The sequence below is a fragment of the Cetorhinus maximus genome, chromosome 6, assembly GCF_964194155.1.
Source record: "Cetorhinus maximus chromosome 6, sCetMax3.hap1.1, whole genome shotgun sequence".
In the NCBI taxonomy this organism is placed as follows: domain Eukaryota; kingdom Metazoa; phylum Chordata; class Chondrichthyes; order Lamniformes; family Cetorhinidae; genus Cetorhinus; species Cetorhinus maximus.
Window position 1 is genome coordinate 127169057 of NC_135884.1, and position 20226 is coordinate 127189282.

Below are 20226 nucleotides of genomic sequence, written 5' to 3' on the forward strand. Positions count from 1 at the left end.
TTTGGTCTCTCCAATGTAGAGGAGACTGCATTAAGGCAATAGCCTGAGTAGAGGGTTTCCTGCCAAAGGGGAAACCAGCTCGACGTCCCTGTCAGGCATCAATGTTGCTTGTGCTTGTTCAGGCACATGGTTGCTGACTTGTGTGCCCTCATTGAGGATCATCCAAGGGTTCACTAGAATCATGCCTTCCAGTGGATCTAAAAATTATAGTGGCCTTGCACTTTTTTGCAATCGGTTCCTACCGAATAGCGGCACTAATTCCAGGCAACAGCACATCATTGCACCGAGGAGGTAACAGTTCTGATAAAAGGACATCTCCATTTGAAATGTTCACTCTATTTTTCTCCACAGATACTGCCTGACCTGCTGAGCATTTCCAGTATTTTTTTGGTTTTTATAACAGATCCTGTGTACCATACGGCAGGGAATTATATTACATTCCAGGTGTGTGGATAGTTCGAAGGGCAGTAGGATTTGCCTCTGTTGCTGGACTCTCTCGGGTACAGGAGAGCTTGGCAAACAATGAGAACCCTCGACCCAAACATTTTACTTACGGTGTTACTGGTGCATCCTTAAGACATTGAGCACAGCTGTTGTATGGGTCAGCCAGTTTCCCGGGGTGCCCTGCGGCCTGAGCTTGTTGATTGGCGGGTTGCAGAAAGTGCAGGTGGTGATTGGTGGGCTGTAGAGGAATCGGTTGGTGATTGGCGAGCTGCAGAGGGTGCGGATCCTGATTGGTGAGTTGTTGAGGGTACGGACCCTGATTGGTGGGTTGTTGAGGGTGCGGACTCTGATTGGCGGGTTGTTGAGGGTGCGTACTCTGATTGGCGGGTTGTTGAGGGTGCGGACCCTGATTGGTGGAGCCTTGTTGGGTGGGTCTGGCGCTGTTGCTGGCTGGGTGTAGCTGATGTGGGGAGATGCAGTGGGGCAAAATGTCGCTGTGGGTAGATCCGGTGCTTCAGGCTGTCTGATTTACCCCTTCTGTCCGGTTTCTCTCCCGTTCACACCGTAACGATGAGGTACCGTGTTCGAGCGCTTTTTGTTGTAGTGATGTATCCATGCAGCAATTGTTAGATCCTCCGCTGAAATGAAGGCGATACAAATTATTCCCTCCCAGCCCGGGGATACAATGATATCTTTCCCTGTCTCTCCTCAACTCCGGCCCTGGGCCCAGCTCTCCTTGGCTACTATCCAGTGTACTGTGCTACTTCTCACTGATCCGCAGCTGTAGTGATTGTGTAATCCTAAATTCATTCACTCGGTCCACTGTTACTTTGTTGCACTAAAATCAAAGTGGGAGGTTCAGAAATGGGATATTCTGCTGTACTTTAAAAATCTTCATTCTGTGGTTATAGCGCAGCGCGTGTGGACATTTCATTGTGTACTAGTTGCTATCCCATTGCGATAGCAATTGTACATTTAGCTGCTTCTACTCCTGCAGTCGCCAATTCCTACTGATAAATTTAAATCTTTTTTTTAGCGAAGCATGTGAATCCATTCATTTTAGTGACGCAAGTTGGAAATTTAGTACTTTAAAACAGAGTTTATAACAAGTGACTTTAACAGTAATTGACTATTTTTATTCAGCATATTTCCTCTTCCCTCAAGGAAAACACGTGTGGAAAATTCAGTTTACCTTGTTTTTGTGTAGTTATAAGGATTTCATTGTCTTAAGACAAAATCTTAATGAGGGGATTGCAGCACACTAAGTTTGAGAGTATCTGCAAGAGACTTGGGACAGAGAACAGAAGACATTTTAGACTTGAGTTTGCGTTAGTATTTATCAGCACAATGTGTTAAATGATCAAACTAACGCAAAAGATTAGGGAAATTTTAAATATGTTACATCAAGTGTAAGCCGAGTTTCTGTTAAAGCTGGTTTAAAAATAATTTTGCCAGAAGCAACCTCTCTCAAAACTGCTCATTTGTTGGTGTTTGAGGAATGTCTTTAAACTGAGTTTGGTTTCTTTGCACAGATTTTCATAGTAAATGAAATACTTTATTATTTAAAATTAAGAAACTGACTAGTGTACACAGTGAAACAGGTAAATTGTTCCGTGCAATTTTTAAGCCATCATTAATGATTTAACAGCAGGTTAACTCAGGTAGAGGACTAGATGCTCCTATTATAAAAATGCACTTTTTTTGTTGTAAGCCAGAAGACCATAAGACATAGGAGCAGAAATTAGGCCATTCGGTCCATTGAGTCTGCTCCACCATTCAATCATGGCTGATAAGTTTCTCAACCCCATTCTCCCACCTTCTCCCTGTAACCTTTGATCCCCTTACCAATCAAGAACCTTATCTATCTCAGTCTTAAATACACTCAATGACCTGGCCTCCTCAGCCTTCTGTGGCAATGAATTCCATAGATTCACCACTCTTTGGCTAAAGAAGTTTCTCCTCATCTCTGTTCTAAAAGGTCTTCCCTTTACTCTGAGGCTGTGCCCTCGGGTCCTAGTCTCTCCTACTAATGGAAACATCTTCCCCACATCCATTCTATCCAGGCCCCTCAGTATAAACCCATTTTCATCTATTAATAAAACTGCACGTAAGTACAGTTAAGTACATCAATTAATATCAATGCAAAGGGGGGAAAAAAACACATTTTCTATTACGTTGACCAACTCTGCTGATTTATGAAAGATTTTGTATGTGATTATGCTATTGCATTTTAGCAGATTCTTGAGCTTTAACTTAAGTGCAATTTTAAGTACAATTTGTACCCAATTCCTTGATTGTGGAAAATTGGAAACTTACCCCTTTTCTTTTACACTGAAGATTGAGAGTCTGTAGCATGCAGGCACCATGTCAATATTTAAGTTTCAGTTGGATAGAGGGTTGAAGGAAAGGGCAAGAATGAGATAAGAGAGCAGGGCAGGCACATGGGTTGAGGATATAGGAACGTAGAACTTATGTCATTCAGCTCTTCAAGCCTGCTCCGCCATTCAATAAGATCATGGCTGATTTGGTTGTGGTCTCAACTCCACTTTGCCGTCTACTCCCCTAAAACCCTTGATTCACTTGCCTATCAAAAATCTGTCCAACTCCACCTTGAATAAATTCAGTGACCCAGCTTCCACTGCTCCCTGGGGAAGAGAATTGCTCATACTAACTATCCTCAGAGAAAAAAAATTCCCCTTACCTCAGTCTTAAACGGTCGCCCTCATTTTCTTAAACTGTGACCCTTTGTTCTAGTCTTTCCCACAAGTGGAAACATCCTCCTAGTAGATCCCCTCAGGATCTTATATGTTTCAATAAGATCACCTCTCATTCTTCTAAACTCCAGTGGGTATAAGCCCCTCATCCTAGGAATGAGTCGCATGAGCTTTCTCTGAACTGCTAACTCAATTATATCTTTTTTCAAATAAGGAGACCAAAACTGTACACAGTATTCCAGATGTGGTCTCACCAAGCCCCTGTACAGCTGCAGTAAAATTTCTCTACTTTTACATTCCATTCTTCTTGCAATAAATGCCAGCATTCCATTTGCCTTCTGGTTGGGCTAGGCTGTTCCTGTGTAATTTTTATGTAATATCTGATATAACAATATATTCAACATTTAAATTTACAGGCCATAGCAACAGTTGCGCTTTTGGTATTAGCCTCAGTCCAGTGGCAGACTTGCCAATGCCACCATTTCAAAAATCAAGAGACTTGGTATAAACATCATGAATTGCTTTCTTTTTCAAGCATAAACAAATATAGACTGACGGTTGGTTTGTATACCTCATTAGCGGCTTATTTAATTTCTAATAGGTCAGAATTCTATATTACCGCATCTGAAAATGTTTTACTAAAAATACTTCTAAAAGTATCCTACCTGCTATCAGCTGTGCATTCAATCTCAGCAGATATCAACCTAGTATCGCTGGTTTTTGGATTTGGTAAATAATGTAGGTTTATGATGATCTATTTTGATTGACAGTTATGTACCCAGAAACTTCCTTAAACTGGGCTTCTCTATAATTTTTCCCCATGCTGTCTGCTTCCCACCCTTTTCCTGCTCCTTGTAAAGTGTTCTGCTCACTAAATAAAATTATTATATTCAGCAATGTAGATATGAATGCTGCAATCATTTGAATGTTAGCCAAATCCCCAAACTGAAAACAAATCACCTCAGTGCACTTTGGGAGAAGTGTCTCCAAGACTGCCTGAACTGGATAGTACATGTGTTTTACTGGAATAGTTGAGTTGCTGCTGGGAGTGGGAGTACAAGGGTGGCTGCTGCCTGGTTACAGTGGTGGTCTCTTGGCGTGTGGTAAGGCTAATGCTGTTTGCTCCAGTTCTTCGTTGGTTTTTCAGTTTTAGCTGCTTCAGGCTCTTTTGGCGTAGTGGAGACCCTCCATTGGTACCTGTTAGTTTTATATGATCCATGGCATAATTCATCCAGGGGAGCAACAGGATAGAGCAGCCTACAAATGGTGCATTTACAAGATTGCCTGTGGAAAATCATGAGATTTGAGGTCTATTGTGAGATCGTAAATGAAGCTTAATTTTTCCCAGAAATCACATTTTGTGATGAATTCATAAGAGTTGACATGTTTGTAGTGCTAGCACACTCATTTTTGAGTCTGAAGGTTGTGGATACAAACCCTACCCTATTCCATGGCCCCTCAAATTTATGTGGTGGAAAAAAAGGTTCTACAGCTTTCTGTCCTAAATTGTTTCTAAATAATCTCCTATCTACACCCCCACATTAAAAACCCTTCAGCCACTGGAAATGATCATTTTCCAGCTACCGTGTCCCATCACTTCAGAATTTTAATCAAATATAACAAATCACACCATAATCTGCTGTTAACAAAAACAAGCCGAATTTTTTCAAGTTTTTCTCCTTATAGGTATTTCTTCAAACCAAGCAGTATCCAAGTGAATCTGCACTGTCATCTCTCTCTTTTCAATATTCTTCCTTTAGTGTGGAGTCAAAAATTGTACACACATCTCCAACTGTGTTCTTTGGAAATTGTCGTTACGTCTCTGATTTTATATTCTATACCTCTTGTCAAATAGCACTGTATTTGTTTTAACCTTCTTGATGGTCTTATCATTTGAGTTACTGCTCCTAATGTCTTATGAATCTGAACGTCCAAACCCTTCAGCTGTCTTCTGTATTACCCAGATTTTCACCATTCAGTGTATAATTATTTTTACTTTTGAATCAATTTGCCACTTTAAATACCCATTCTCCCATCTTATCAATTAGCTTTTGGTCTTCAGAATTATTTACTCTTCTCATATCATCTGAATTATTTGGACATCACTAGCCCTACGTCCAGAATTTCCTCCCACTTCCAGCGGGCTCCATGGATAATCCAGTCAGGTTCTGGCATATTGTCTTCCTTTAGCTTAATTAACTTCTCTAGTGCTTTCCTTTTATTATAATATCACATGTCTTGCTTTTAACCAATTCAGGAGCTGAATCATTCCACATCAATTCTGTCTAACCCATTCATAATTTTAAAGATCTCTATCAGATCACCTTTAAGTCTTTTTTTTTCTAAGACAAAACCCAGACCTGTTCAGCCTTTCAAGAAATGCAAGGTCTCATGAGTTAAGAGTTACACATTAATCAAGTACTGTCTCAAAGCATGGTAACTTTCAGTTTCCATACTGGTTATGTATACACCTTTCATATGTATCTGTTTGTTAATTGTCTTCATGGAAACTCCATAAATGCATAATATAAGAAAGTTAAATGTCATGACCTATGACACAGTTCTTTTTGGAGAACAATAACTATTTGCATGCTAATATTTTCAGATGAGCGCAATGAAGGCAAACGTGCTCTTGCTGAATCTGACCTACTCAGCACCAGCTTTACACCTTTGTTCCTTGCTTACATCTTGTACACTTATCAGGGGAACACTTTGCACAATATAATGCAGAGACAGGAAGTTATAAAGAGCTCTCTGAACTAGGTTTACATTATTAAAATCTTGTTGACTTGCATGTCCCAGAATTAACATTTTTTGCCTACATTGAAAAGTACTTTTGCCTGCTCCAAGTACACATTCTTTAGAGGATTGTTTTTATTTCCTCCCCTTTCCTCTGCCACCCAGCCCCTGTACCCATCGTTTCATTGAGGCAATGATAGGTTCTGGAGTTTCCCCCTTGGACACAACCCAGAGGATGTGCCAGAAACTTCATCCATTTTTGCCAATGTTGATTTATACCCAAATATCCTCCCAATCCCACTAGAATACGCCCGAACTTGAAATGTATATAAATCAGCATATGCAATCTTGGGATCAATGAGATGCTGAACTCTGTATTTCTTTGAGTAATAAGGTTAAAAGCTTTCAACTCATTTCACCATCAAACCTTTCAATTTCCACTTGAAAGAATGCATTGAAAGAAACAGAAAATACATAGCCTCGTTAATGTTAAGTATGAAGAAAAAATTTTTAAAATGCAATTAAACGATTAGAAAAATGGCTTTCTTGTTGGGCCTGAAAATCAGGTTGCAATGTTGGGATATCTTCCAATTCTCTCTCCTGCCCGACCCATTCTTGTCCTCTCCTCTAGCCGTCTCCCCACAAAGATATGGCTGACATTTTAAGCTTGTGGAAATCTTGAACTGTGTGCTACTATTTCCTGGAACAGCAGTGGTCTCCAGTGCACTGTACTTGCAGTAATGCCTGAGTATATTTAAATGTAGCATTAAATATGTAAGAATTCTGTTTCAATGTCAGGAACGTGTGTGTGTGTGTGTGTGTGTGTGTGTGTGTGTGTGTGTGTGTGTTGGAGATTGGGTGGGGCTGCTGTAGCTAGCAGAAATTTAAATGTATATTAAATTTTGTATTGAAGCATACACAGAATTTCGAGCAGTAGTTTATTCTACCCATGCATGGTTGAAATATTTTCAAATCTTGAAGCACCTGTGGTTTTTAGAAGAAACTTTTAGGCCCATTGTTTTTTTGTTGTGGGAAGTTGGCATTGTACATTCGAGCGTATGAATTAGGAGCAGGAGTAGGCTACTCGGCCCTTCTAGCCTGCTCCACGATTCAATAAGAACGTGGCTGATCTGATTGTAACCTCGACCCCACATTCCTGCCTACTCCCGATAACCTCTCACGGCCCTTGTTAATCAAGAATCTGTCTAGCTCTGCCTTCAAAATATTCAAAGACTCTGTTTCCACCACCTTTTGAGAAAGAGTTCCAAAGACTCACGACCCTCAGAAAAAATTCTGCTCATCTGTCTTAAATGAGCAATCCCTTATTTTTAAACAATGACCCCTAGTTCTAGATTCCCTCACAGGAAGAAACATCTTATCCATATTCACCCTGTCAAGACCCCTCAGGATCTTAAAGTTTCAATCAAGTCGCCTCTTACTCTTTTAAACTTCAATGGATGCAAGCCTAACCTGTCCAACCTTTCCTCTTAAGACAACCTGCCCATTCAGGGTATTAGCCTAATAAACCTCTGAACTGCTTCTAACACATCTTTCCTTTAAATAAGGAGGCCAATACAGTGTGTGCAGTACTCCATTTGTGGGCTCACCAGTGCCCTGTACAATTGAAGCATAACCTCTCTACCTTTTGTAATCAATTTCCCTCACAATAAACGATAACATTCTATTAGCTTTCCTAATTACTTGTTATACCTTCATACTTAACCCTTTGTGATTCATGCAGTAGGACATCCAGATCCCTCTGAACCTGAGCTCTGCAATCTCTCAACATTCAGATAAGTTTCTTATTTACTCTTCCTGCCAAAATGGACCATTTCACATTTGCCTACATTATATTCCATTGCTAAATCCTTGTCCACTCACTTAACCTTTCCACGTCCCTTTGTAACCCCCTTATGTCCTCTTCACAATTTACTTTCTTACCTATCATGGTGTGATCAGCAAATTTCACAACCATACCTTTTGGTCCCTTCATTCAAGTCATTTATGTAAATTGTAAAAAGTTGAGGCCCCAGCACTGATCCCTGTGACACACTACTCATTACATTCTGCCAACCAGAAAAAAACCCATTTATGCAAACTTTGTTTCTTGTTAGCTAGCTAATCTTCTATCCATACCAATATGTTACCCCCTACACCATGAACTTTTCTACAAAACCTTTGATATGGCACCTTGTCAAATGCCTTCTGGAAATCTAAGTACAATACATCAACAGTTATCCACAGCACGTGTGACTCCTTCAAAGAACTCCAATAAATTGGTTAAACATGATTTCCCTTTCACAAAACCATGTTGATTTTGCCTGATTGCCTTGAGTTTTTCTAACTGCCCTGCTATAAAATTTTTAATAGCTTCTAATATTTTCCCTATGACAAATGTTAAGCTAACTGGCCTGTAGTTTCCTGCTTTCTGTCTCCCTCCCTTTTTGAATAATAGAGTTACATTTGTTATTTTCCAATCAAATGGATCTTTCCCTGAATCTAGAGAACTTTGGAAAATTAAAACCAATGCATCAGCTATCTCACTGGCCACTTCTTTCAAGACCCTACAATGAAGTCTGTCCAGAGTCGGGGACTTGTCAACCCGCAGCTCCAACAATTTGCTCAATACCACTTGCCTGGTGATTGTAATTTTTCTGAGTTCCTCCCTCTCTTCCATTTCCTAATTTACAGCTATTTCTGGGTTGTTACTTATATCCTCTATACTGAAGACCGATGCAGCACACCTGTTCAATTTATCTGCCATCTCCCTACTTTCCATTACCAATTCCCCAGGCACAGGAGCATCACCCACTTGGTTAACTCTTCTTATTTAACTATCTATAGAAACTCTTACTATCTGTCTTTGTATTTCTAGCTAGCTTTCCCTTGTACTCTAATTTTTCCCGCCTTATTAATCTTTGTCATTCTTTGCTGTTCTTTATATTCTGTCCAATCTTCCGACCTGCCACCCATCTTTGTGCAATTATATGCTTTTTCTTTAAGTTTGATACTATCTTTAACTTTTTTTTAGTTAACCACAGATGGTGGATTCTCTCCTTGGAATTTTTCTTTCTCATTGGAATTTATCTATTCTGTGTATTCTGAAATGTCCCTTAAATGCCTGCCACTGCAACTCTATTGACCTATCCCTTAACCTCATTTGCCAGTTCACTTTAGCTAGCTCTACTTTCATGCCCTCATTATTGCCCTTATTTAAGTTTAAAATACTAGTCATCGACGCATTCTTCTCTCCCTCAAACTGCATGTAAAATTCAATCATCTTAAGATTGCTACCACATAGGGCGCTTTCACTATGAGGTTACCAATTAATCCTATCTCGTTGCAGAATACCAGGTCTAATATAGCCTGCTCTCTGGTTGGCTCCAGAGTGTGCTGTTCTAAGAACTATCCCAAAAACATGCTATGACTTCATCTATACCATATTTGCCCATCTGACTTTTCTAGCCTATCTGTAGATTAAAATCCCCCATGATTATTGCTGTACCTTTCTGATAAGCTCCCATTATCTCTTCCTTTATACTCTGTCCTACCATGTGGTAACAATTAGGGGGCTTGTACATCACTTCCACAAGTGACTTCTTGCCTTTATCATTTCTCACCTCAACCCAAGCTGTTTCTACACCCTGGTTTCCTAAACTTAGGTCATCCCTCTCTAATATGCTAATACAATAATTAATTAACAGAGCCAACCTTCCACCTTTTCCTAATTTCCTGTCCTTCCAAAATGTCTGTCTCCCTTCAATATTCAGGTCCCAATCCTGTAGCCATGTCTATCAGATTATACTTATTTATTTCTATTTGTGCTAACAGTTCATATGTTTTGCTTTGAATGCTATGTACGTCTGGATACAGAGCCCTTAGTTTTGTCCTTTTTACTATTATGGTAGCATCTAGCCTTATCTGTGGATTTACTCTTGGATTTGCACTTTCTGTCCCTTCCTGTCACAGTCTGTTTATCATTTCCCATATTATTACCTTTCTTACTTTGCCTCTACTCTTTGGTTTACCACATCTTCCCAAATTTGATCCCTTGCCCCCACTATTTAGTTTAAAACCTTCTCTACTTCCCTAGTTATGCAGCCCTCTAGAACACCAGCCCCAGCATGGTTCAGGTGTAGAATGTCCCAATGGTACTGATCCCACTTTCCCCAATACTGGTGCCAGTGCCCAAAACTCACCTCTCTCACACCAGTCTTTGATCCACGCATTTATTTTTCCTATACCAATTTGCACATGGTTCAGGTAATAATCCAGAAATTATTACCTTTGAGGCTCAGCTTAATTTGATGCCTAGCTCCTCTTACTGCCTATGCAGAACCACCTCCCTTGTCCTGTCTATGTTGGTGCAAACATCCCAAACCCTGGCACCAGGTAGGCAACATAGCCATCTGGACTCTCACTCTTTGCTACAGAGAACAGTGTTAATCCCCCCTACTACCATTACATTCCTAAGTGCTCTTCCCACTTGAATGGATTCCAGTACCACTGTGCCATGGTCAGTCAGCTCATCCACCCTGCAGCCCCCACTCTCATCCAAACAAGCTGAAAAAGTCTCAAACCTGTTGCACAATTGCAGAGGCTGACACTCCTGCCCTCTGCATCCCCTGACCTTCCTCCGCTGCAGTCACACCCTCCTGTCCCCAACCGCCTTCCAAATCAGAAGACCGTATCCTCAGGGTTGTGACCACCACCTGGTACAAAACATCCAGGTAACTTCCCCCTCCCTGATGTGTCATAGTGTCTGCAGCTCAGCCTCCAGCTCAGTGACTTGAGCTGAAACTCCTGAAGCTGCAGACACTTACTGCAGACATGCTTGCCCTGGATCACACTGGTATCCAGGAGCTCCCATGTGCTGCAGCCATGAGACGTAACTCGTCCTGCCATCCTTCTGTGCTTTAATTAATTACTTAATTATTTTATTCACTTATTTATTTTCTTTTATATATCAATCTTATCACAAATTCCTGTACAATTTTAAACCTTAGGAATAGAATAGATCTTGACCACTTACCGTATACTCACCACTCACCAAACAGCTTGCTTCTTCCTCTTTAGTAGAGCAAGAACCAATTCCTACAGGGTGAAAAAGTTAGTAGAAGTAAAGGAGTGCCTTCCTCCCCACTGAACTTCCTCAGCTCACCAAATTGTCTCACTCCATTGAGATCGATTCCGGCATTGGTCACACTGAGAATATTTGGATTTATATGTTCTGAACAAAAGGACTAGCTGAGCCCAGGTACAGTAAAGACCAGTTCAAGCTAGTTTACTCAATTAACTATTTCAGCTGCTGCCAGTGAATAATTTCTATCTCCCTGCTTAGGGCCCTGGATGAGACTTAGAATTTAAACAGTTAAATGCAAACAACATTAGATTTTTAGAAAGATATTTAAGTTGCCCTCAGCTCACCAAACCCCCTCACTCCATTGAGGTTGCACTCCAGCCAAGCTTATTAATGTGCTAAATATAGTCTTTTAAATATACCAATAAATTGCATTTTTTACTACAAATCCTCTCCATTTCAATGCTTTTAAAAATCCCATGTTTGTATCTGTGTGTTTGACCTCAGGGTTTTTTCAGCCTAAACCTTTTGTCTTAGTGTATGAGGATGGGGTTGATGGTTTGCATATGATGGACTATCATAGAGCATCTGTTAGGTAAATGAACACATGTCCATTAATGGGACCATGTGGCCCATACTAGCTACTGAGGTAAATATATTGTACAGTGTAGTAACCTCTGTGACTTCATCCAAATACTATTTAGTATCATCTGTGGTTCTGTTGGTAGCACTGAGCCCACAACCTTCTAACTCGGAGACTAGAACCCTACTCCAGGACTTAAGCTCAAAATCAAGGCTGATACTGCAGTGCAGAATGGAGAGAGTGCTGCCTTTTGGATGAGATGCTAAGCTGAGACCCCGTTTGCCTGTTCCGGTGGATGTAGAAGATTCCATGGCGCTATTCTGAGGAAGGGCAAGAGGGGCTATCCCTGACCAGTATTCATCCTACAGTTAACATCACATAAACAGATTATCTATCTATTATGTTCAGTTGCTGTTTGTGGGAGTTTGTGCACAAATTGGTTGCCTCATTTCCTATTTTGCAACAGTAAAACACTTCAAAAATTCTTCATGGGTTATAAAGTGCTTTGGGATGTCCTGTGCTCATGAAAGGTACTATATCAATGCAATCTTCCTTTAATCACTGGTTGCTCACATAACTTCTAAAACTTTTATAATCTATAATTGTAGAAGGATTATAGAAGTTCCCAACAGTTCAACCTGTTAAGTCTGTGTAGATTGTTTGCTGGTGTAAGTCAAAACTACTTCCCAGTGCCCTATTACAATAACTTCATAGACCGTCATCTTTCTTTGCTTCTACCCTTAAGAGATTCCGTAGTCTCTGCCTGATCTCTCTTTGGCAAAGCATTTCATGCTCTAAAACTCTCATTCTTTTATTTGGGTCTAGCCTCTAACCATGGACTATAAACTATATGGTCCTAGTGTTTTGTTTATAAGCTAATTTTTGCAAGGGTGCTACTCTAGCTGAGTAAATGATTGCTCTCCAGCCTCCGTCACAAAAGTTGTAACAATGATTTGAGTTGTTCAGAATGTCCTGTGAGCACGATTACAATTTTCTTATCAAATCAACTGTTCTTCCAGCATGCTTCAATTTATAAGGGTCTCATTGTTTTGCTTTCGATGAGAAATAAAGTTGTATGGTCAGAGAATGTAGTAGAGTAGAAAATTATAGTCTTTATCGTTAACCCATATATTCTCATTACTGAGCGACATGTTTAAACCAACTGATTAAACTTTGCGACCAGTTTGATGCATAATAATCCATGACAAACAATCTTGTCTGCGTCAGCAAGCAAGTAGCCTGTGGATAGGTTGGAATCTGGATCAGAATGTATTCTCCCTATTCATTAAGGTGATACTTGTTAGCCTAGAGTATTTAACAAATGTTTACATGTGAGCGTTGGCATAAAACATCTGAATATTAGATTTTTATTTTCAGCTGACCGTGTAATTGCTTTTGAAATTTTCAAATGGAGATGTGCACAACAGTAATTCTTATGCTCTTGATTATAATAGGCTGAAATAACATTTTCTACTGTACAACAGACTTTACATTTTATACTTAGGAGGTAGAACGAATGTTGCAGCACACCATGCCATACATAGAATGAGGAGACATAGATTCATAGCCATGACTCAGTTTCTGATTTTAGGGCCAGCAGAAATCATGTTCTTCTCAATCAGTGATTTAATAGTGGTCAGTTGGTAAAGACATTTGTAGGCTTGGGAACAGCTGTATTGGCTGGGGGATTACCTACTGCATAAGGCTTTTTAAAAAAAATATTGGACTTTTATTCAGAAATTGTAATTTTGTTTTTAGTCCAAAGAATAATCTCAATTTCTATTACTTACTCTTTGTTGAGCTAGAGTTAATGATCAATGAACAAGTCTACATGACAATCCAGCCACAAAGACAATGAGGTCTACAGTTGTGGTTCAGACTGCCAATCTTTTCTTGCTAAGAAGCTCTTGTTTATACCAAACTGCATTTTAATCTTTATTTGGTAATTCTGCTGACAGCCCAAATGCACATGATCACCCCTTGCATAAATTCTGGAATAACACCAAAGTACACAAGTACAATGTTTTAACTTCTCCTATTATTTCTCATTTCTGCTGAAATTGATTCATATTTCACTTGCCACCTTCTCAAGGGCAATTAGGGATGGCAATAAATGCTGACCTAGCCAGCGCCGCCCACATCACAGAATCTCACAGTGCAGAAGAGGCCCTTCGGCCCATCGAGTTTGCACCGACACGTGAGAAACACTTGACCTACCCAGCTAATCCCGTTTACCAGCACTTGGCCCATAGCCTTGAATGTTATGACGTGCCAAGTGCTCATCCAGGTATTTTTTAAAGGATGTGAGGTAACCCGCCTCCACCACCCTCCCAGGCAGTGCATTCCAGACCGTCACCACCCTCTGGGTAAAAAAGTTTTTTCTCACATCCCCCTGCCCCTCACCTTGAACTTATGTCCCCTCGTGACTGACCCTTCAACTAAGGGGAACAGCTGCTCCCTATCCACCCTGTCCATGCCCCCTCATAATCTTGTACACCTCGGTCAGGTCGCCCCTCAGTCTTCTCTGCTCCAATGAAAACAACCCAAGTCTATCCAACCTCTCTTCATAACTTAAATGTTTCATCCCAGGCAACATCCTGGTGAATCTCCAATGCACCCCCTCCAGTGCAATCACATCCTTCCTATAATGTGGCGACCAGACCTGCACACAGTACTCCAGCTGTGGCCTCACCAAGATTCTTTACCACTCCAACATGACCTCCCTACTTTTGTAACCTATGCCTTGATTGATAAAGGCAAGTGTCCCATATGCCTTTTTCACCACCCCACTGACATGCCCCTCTGCCTTCAGAGATCTATGGGCACATGCCAAGGTCCCTTTGTTCCTCAGAACTTCCTAGTGTCATGCCATTCATTGAATACCTCCTTGTCAAATTACTCCTTCCAAAGTGTATCACCTCACACTTTTCAGGTTAAATTCCGTCTGCCACTTACCTGCCCACTTGACCATCCCGTCTATATCTTCCTGTAGCCCAAGACACTCGACCTCACTGTTAACCACCCGGCCAATCTTTGTGTCATCCGCAAACTTACTAATCCTACCCCCGACATAGTCATCTATGTTGTTTATATAAATGACAAATAATAGGGGCCCAAGCACAGATCCCTGTGGTACGCCACTGGACACTGGCTTCCAATCCCATGAATGAATTTTTTAAAAATTGAAATATCGAAAAAAAATTCACTTCAATGGAATATGCAGTATTTTCAAATTATTCTACCTATTCAGGTCAAATTGACATGGAATACGATGAAAGACTGGCACGATTTCGACAAGGTCATCTCAATCCCTTCAATAAAGATCCAGGTGAAAAGGTGGAGAAAGGCGGCGAGGAAGAGGGTGATCTGTCAGTAAAAGGTCAGAACAGTGAACTTCATCAATCTAGACTGTAGTGTCATTGGGAACAGTCTAGTATCCTTTTTTTTTGGTATTTTTCCACCTTGTATGATTCATTAGATTAACTCGAGTGCTGTAAGCACTGATTCTGGTCTATTATTTCCCAAAGGTTGTGGAAGAGATCATTGAGAACTGGAGTCAAGGCAAAAGGTATTCCACATTCCTTTGCTCTGTCACCCCCTAAAGGGCCTGGCTTGCCATGGCCCCATCATTACCCCAGCTGAGATCAACCAATTCCTTTATAGTTTGAAGCTATATAAGTTTGTACAATCTAACTACCACACCGCTTCGGATTTCCTCTGTGTTCTATAAGATAACAGCGTTCATAAAAAACATGTTTTGTTACAAACACCAAATAGAGGAAATTGTTCCCTTTGACGTATTTACCCACTTACTGAATTAGCTCAGAGGAACAGAGTGGTAAGTGCTATATTAAACTTTCAAAATGCAGTACCAAACATTAGGAGATGCCTTCATATTTGATCCTCTGCCAGCCTCTGAGCTCTGACCTACAGGGTGAAAGAGAAAAAAAAAATCAGAAGTTGTCATTGGGCTCCTGCTATGTGTTTTACAGCTGTTGCTCAAAGTAGTATCTGAGAAAAACCTGTCATTTGGTCAACTGGCTGGCATCTTGGTTGCAAGATTTTTTTCTCATTTTCTTTCTGGATATGGTGACACTGGCCAAACTCACATTGGTTCCCCAGAGTAGATGCTGGGCTGCTAACTTGAATGGCTGCAGTCCTTGCAACGTACCCACAATAATAAGTAGAGAATTCCCAGGATCTTAACCCAGCAGTGATAAACGAACACAATACGTGTCCAAGTCAGGATATTTTGTGACTTGGAGGGGAGCTTTTTGTAGGTGATGGTGTATCTATGACATTGCTGCCTCTCTACCTCTTGGTGGTTTGAAGGTAGATAAAAGCAGTTCAGCACATCAAATATTTGATAGTTAGAATTTGGTAATAGATGGCAGAAAAAAACACCCAGAAATTAACCAGCAGCCTGAATGGTCAAATCAGCAACTAACTCTGTGGGAGTTGGGGGTGACCCTTTTAAATAGCACCACTGCAGTGCCATGAATTGCTGAGTAAGTTTATCAGTCTGAATTTTGTTGGGGTGGTGTTTGCACTGCTATTGAGCCAGAAAGCAGGGGCAACCCTCCCTGGCCGTTTGGAGAGCCCCAAGCTGACTCTGCAGCAATCAGGCAATTAACTGCCTAGCATCAGGGGCTCCTGTCCCATTAACAGATGAGTTAATAACAGCTGCCTTTAAATTGGAGGGCCGGCAGCCCTTCAGTCCCACAGTGCCACCGGAAGAAGTGGCCACTAGCGGGTCTGCACCCAGCTGAGAGGAGCAGCATGGAGGCTGCCCTGGGATTAAGGTAAGTAAGGTCGGGGTTGCTGGGGCCAGTCAGGCAGGCCCTGGTGGAGGGGCGGAGGAGGGTATGGTTGGTGAGGGCAGAGTGCTTGTTACCACAGAGGTGGTCCTTGCTGTAAGTGGGAGGGAACCCTTCCTGGGCTGCACTGTGCCCGATCAGGAGGTTTCCCACTTCCCTTGAAGCCACCAGCTTTTGCTGGATGGTCTCCCTACTCGGGGGAGGGCCATCAGCAGCTCGTAAAATGCCAGCGATTGGGGGAAGAGGTCCTTCAGTGGCCTTTAATTGGCCACTTAAGGGCCTCAATTGGCTTCTTGTGGTAGGAAGCAGGTTGTGGTGAGGGAAGGCTGTTCTCCACCTTCTTCAGATGGTAGAATTCCACAGCGTTGGAAAGGTAATGGGCATTGCACACACCACCCCACAATTCCCTCCCAATCTCCCAATTCTCTGGACCAGCACCCCCATCCCCCACCCAAACTTTTATAACCCACTTCTGAGGGCCACATTAAATTCTGTGCATCATGTGACACGTTTGGTGCTGGGGCAGCCAAATTTCACAAAAGTGTTCTACAGCAATCTTAGGATTCTTAATTAAACATAATGAGTCTTTTATATGCTTCTGGTATGAGCTTTGGATTTCCATGCCGGTCCCAAATCCAATATTGAAGGTGGGTTGCGTGGAATGAGCACGTAGGTGTTTCTGCTATGTTGAGCCCTTAAACATCTGTTAAGACCTGCAGCGCGATCCAGTCTCTAGACTAAAGTACAAATATAGGTAGATACTCGTTGTGGAAAAAGAAACCACTTTCGAGTCTGTAAGCTTTGGGTAACCAAAGACTTTTATTTAGTATATGTTGGGAGGACACAGCCTGATTCTAAAGGCCGTCTCTCTGATACAAAGACTACTTAACATACTTATATCTTTTAGTTATCACATTTCACTATACTACCTAGTACAACCTCTGGTTATGTACCCAATGAGCAGAATTATTCAGGCTGCAGATGTCACCATTATCTCACTGAGAGGCTGGGAATGCCTCTGTTCTAACACTTCCCAGTCTGTGCTGTTATCACCCTAACATTTTTTTATCCATCCTGTGAAGGTCATTAAGTTTTATGACTTGTGATTGGTAGTTGGGTTCCCACAGTCCTGGCTATATACCCATCATGCCTGTGTGTTGGCTAGATTTCCCACCATGCGTAGAAAGAGCCCTCATAACTACATTTGTCTATTCTAAAGCTATTAATACATTTTCACCCTAATCAGTTACCCCACTTCAATGATGATCTGATTTTGCAGGATATTTGTGAATGTTTTTTGACACTTCTCATAGGACTGCTAACACCAAAGTAAAAGACCAGGCTGAAGGGTTTGCAACCATCTACAGCCAGAAGTGCTGAGTGGATGATCCATCTCAGCCCCCTGAGACCCTCACAATCACAGAAGCTAGTATTTGGCCAGTTTAATTCACTTCACATGATATCAAAAAATAGCTGAGCACTCCAGATACAACAAAGGTTTTGGGCCCAAACAGCATCCTGGCTTGTGCTCCAGAACTAGCCATGCCTCTAGCCAAACCGTTCCAGTACAGCTACAATGTTGGCATCTATCCAGCAAAGTGAAAAATTGCCTGGGTATGACAATTCCACAGACAGGAGGACAAACCCACTCCAGCTAGTTGCCACCCCAGCAGGGTTCTTTCAGTCGTAAGCAAAGATTTTCAAGGTGACGTTGACAGTGCTATCAAGTGGAACTCACTCACTGGTAACCTGCTCAGGATTCTGCCAGGGCCACTCTGTTGTGAATCTCAGTGGTCTAGGTCCAAACATGGATATAAGGGTTGAATTTCAAAGATGAGGTGCAAGTAATGTTCTTTGCATCGAGACAGCATTTGACAAGTGTGGCACCCAGGAGCCCCAGGCTGGAATTTTCCGGCCCCGTTGATGGCGGGCGGGGGACGATATGGTGAGAAGGCCAAAGATCGCTTTCATGCTGTTGTGAAGGCAATTTGCGATCGTCCACTCCACCCATCAATGGGCAGGCCACGTTTCCTGCCGCCGCGTGTGAGGAACCTAATTTCATTACTTTAACATCTCATTATAAGGCCTGCTTGCCAGAATCATCCCCTCACGCTGGATCATCCAGGCACATTGGTGTGATTGCACGGCAACGTGTTTCACAACTGTACATGCAGCTCGCCAAAAGCAGATTGCTTATTTCATTCGGGATTTTGAGGTTTGTTTACCTACCTTGCTTCAGGCAGCACTCATGGTCATTAGTGCCAGGCTTTGCAGACAGCACCACGTCACTTTTAGGGGAGCTCACAGGCAGGTCTCTATCCACCAGACCAGCCTTGAGGGTGGGGTGTTTTTTCAACGGCTGCAGGGCTAGGGCTTGTTTGGGGAAGGGGTAGAAGTAGCCTCAGGCAAGGGAAGAGGCTGCAGGGTAAGGGCTGTACTGGGGAAGGGATCTATCCCAGGGTGTGTGTGGGGACACATGTTGATCTGCGCAAGTGGCCTCAAGATGGTGAGGGCTGAGGAGTCAGTCCCCAGAGGAGACGAGGCTAGATGGTGATGTGAGGGTGTGAGAGAGAAAGTGAGTGGTGATGTCCCTTGAGCAGCCAATGAATGTGTGATGACCTTGTGATTGTTTCAGTTTAGAGTGATGCAATGATTGCCTTACCCTGACGGTATAGAGGAGATCATTCAACCTCTTTCCGGACAGGATGGCCAACCTCTTCTGTGCATTGTTGGCACTGGCCACCACTGCCACCACCTCCCAAGCCGGAGTGGTGAGATTGTTGGAACTCCTTTGGCCAGATGGAGGGTGGAGGACATCATGACAGGCCTTCAAAAGGCATTCTAGTGATGGGTCACTGACTCCTTCTTGGCTTTCAGGGCCATGTCTTCACAGGAGCAGTCCTAGGCTGCAAATATTGAGAACTGTGTGCGCGGCTACAGTTTAGATATGGCACCCAGAGTGAGGTAACAGCCTGGCGGACGATTTGGAGGTTGCCCGCCAGTGAGACAGCTTGTTTCCTGTGACCGCATAATTTAATGAGGTGGGAAGGGGATGAAACGGCGTGAAAATCCGCCCTTGTGGCCGGCAGGTAAAATGTCTTTTTTTCATGGCCGCTAGAGCACTTAGTGCAAATCTGACACGATTCAGACCCGAGTAACATTGGAACCAATGGGAACTGGGGAGAAAACTCTTCACTGGCTGCATGTATATCTAGCATAAAGGAAGTTGGTTGTGGCTGTTGGATGCCAATCATCTCAGCTCCAGGACATCGATGCTGAAGTTCCTCAGGATCGTGTCCTAGGTCCAAGCATCTACAGTTGCTCCATCAATGACACTTCCTCCATCATAGGACCAGAAGTTTGATTATTTGCTGCTGAAGGTACAGTTTTCAATTCCATTCACAGCACTTTGCATAATGAGGCACTGTGTGCTTGCATGCAGCAAGACCTAGGCAATGTTGAAATTTGGGCTAATAAGAGGCAACTAACATTGATGTCACGCAAGTGCCAGGTAATGACCATCTCCAACAACCTCCCCTTGACATTAAACAACATTGCTATCGCTGAATCCCCCATCATCAACATCTTGGATGGGACAGTGGTCACCATTGACCAGAAACTTAACTGCACCAGCCACATAAGTACTGTGGCTACAAGAGCAGGTCAAAGGTTGGGAATTCTGCAGCGAGTAACTTGCCTCCTGACTCCCCAAAGCCTGTCCAACATTTACAAGGCAGAGTCAGGAGTGTGATGGAATACTCTCCGCTTGCCTGGATGAGTGCAGTTCCCACAACACTCAAGAAGCTTGACACCATCCAGGATTGTCACCCCATCCACCACCTTAAATAT

At 42.3% G+C, this 20226-nt stretch overlaps 1 protein-coding gene and 1 long non-coding RNA gene across 3 annotated transcripts in view; one reads left to right on the forward strand and one right to left on the reverse strand.

Annotated features, from left to right (window-relative positions):
- The window catches only part of LOC144682122 (uncharacterized), a 37037-nt gene extending 36395 nt beyond the window's left edge, over positions 1–642 (reverse strand). Inside the window, exon 1 of the long non-coding RNA XR_013576947.1 lies at positions 555–642. This is a non-coding gene — a long non-coding RNA (uncharacterized LOC144682122). The remainder of the gene's footprint in view (positions 1–554) is intronic.
- Positions 643–875: 233 nt separating this feature from the next.
- Positions 876–20226, forward strand: part of def8 (differentially expressed in FDCP 8 homolog) — a 51484-nt gene continuing 32133 nt past the window's right edge. For both annotated transcript variants that reach the window (XM_078544472.1, XM_078544473.1), the window contains exons 1-2: positions 876–1019; positions 14811–14939. In XM_078544472.1, the coding sequence (XP_078400598.1) occupies positions 14822–14939 (118 nt within the window). In that variant the 5' untranslated portion in view covers positions 876–1019; positions 14811–14821. The remainder of the gene's footprint in view (positions 1020–14810; positions 14940–20226) is intronic.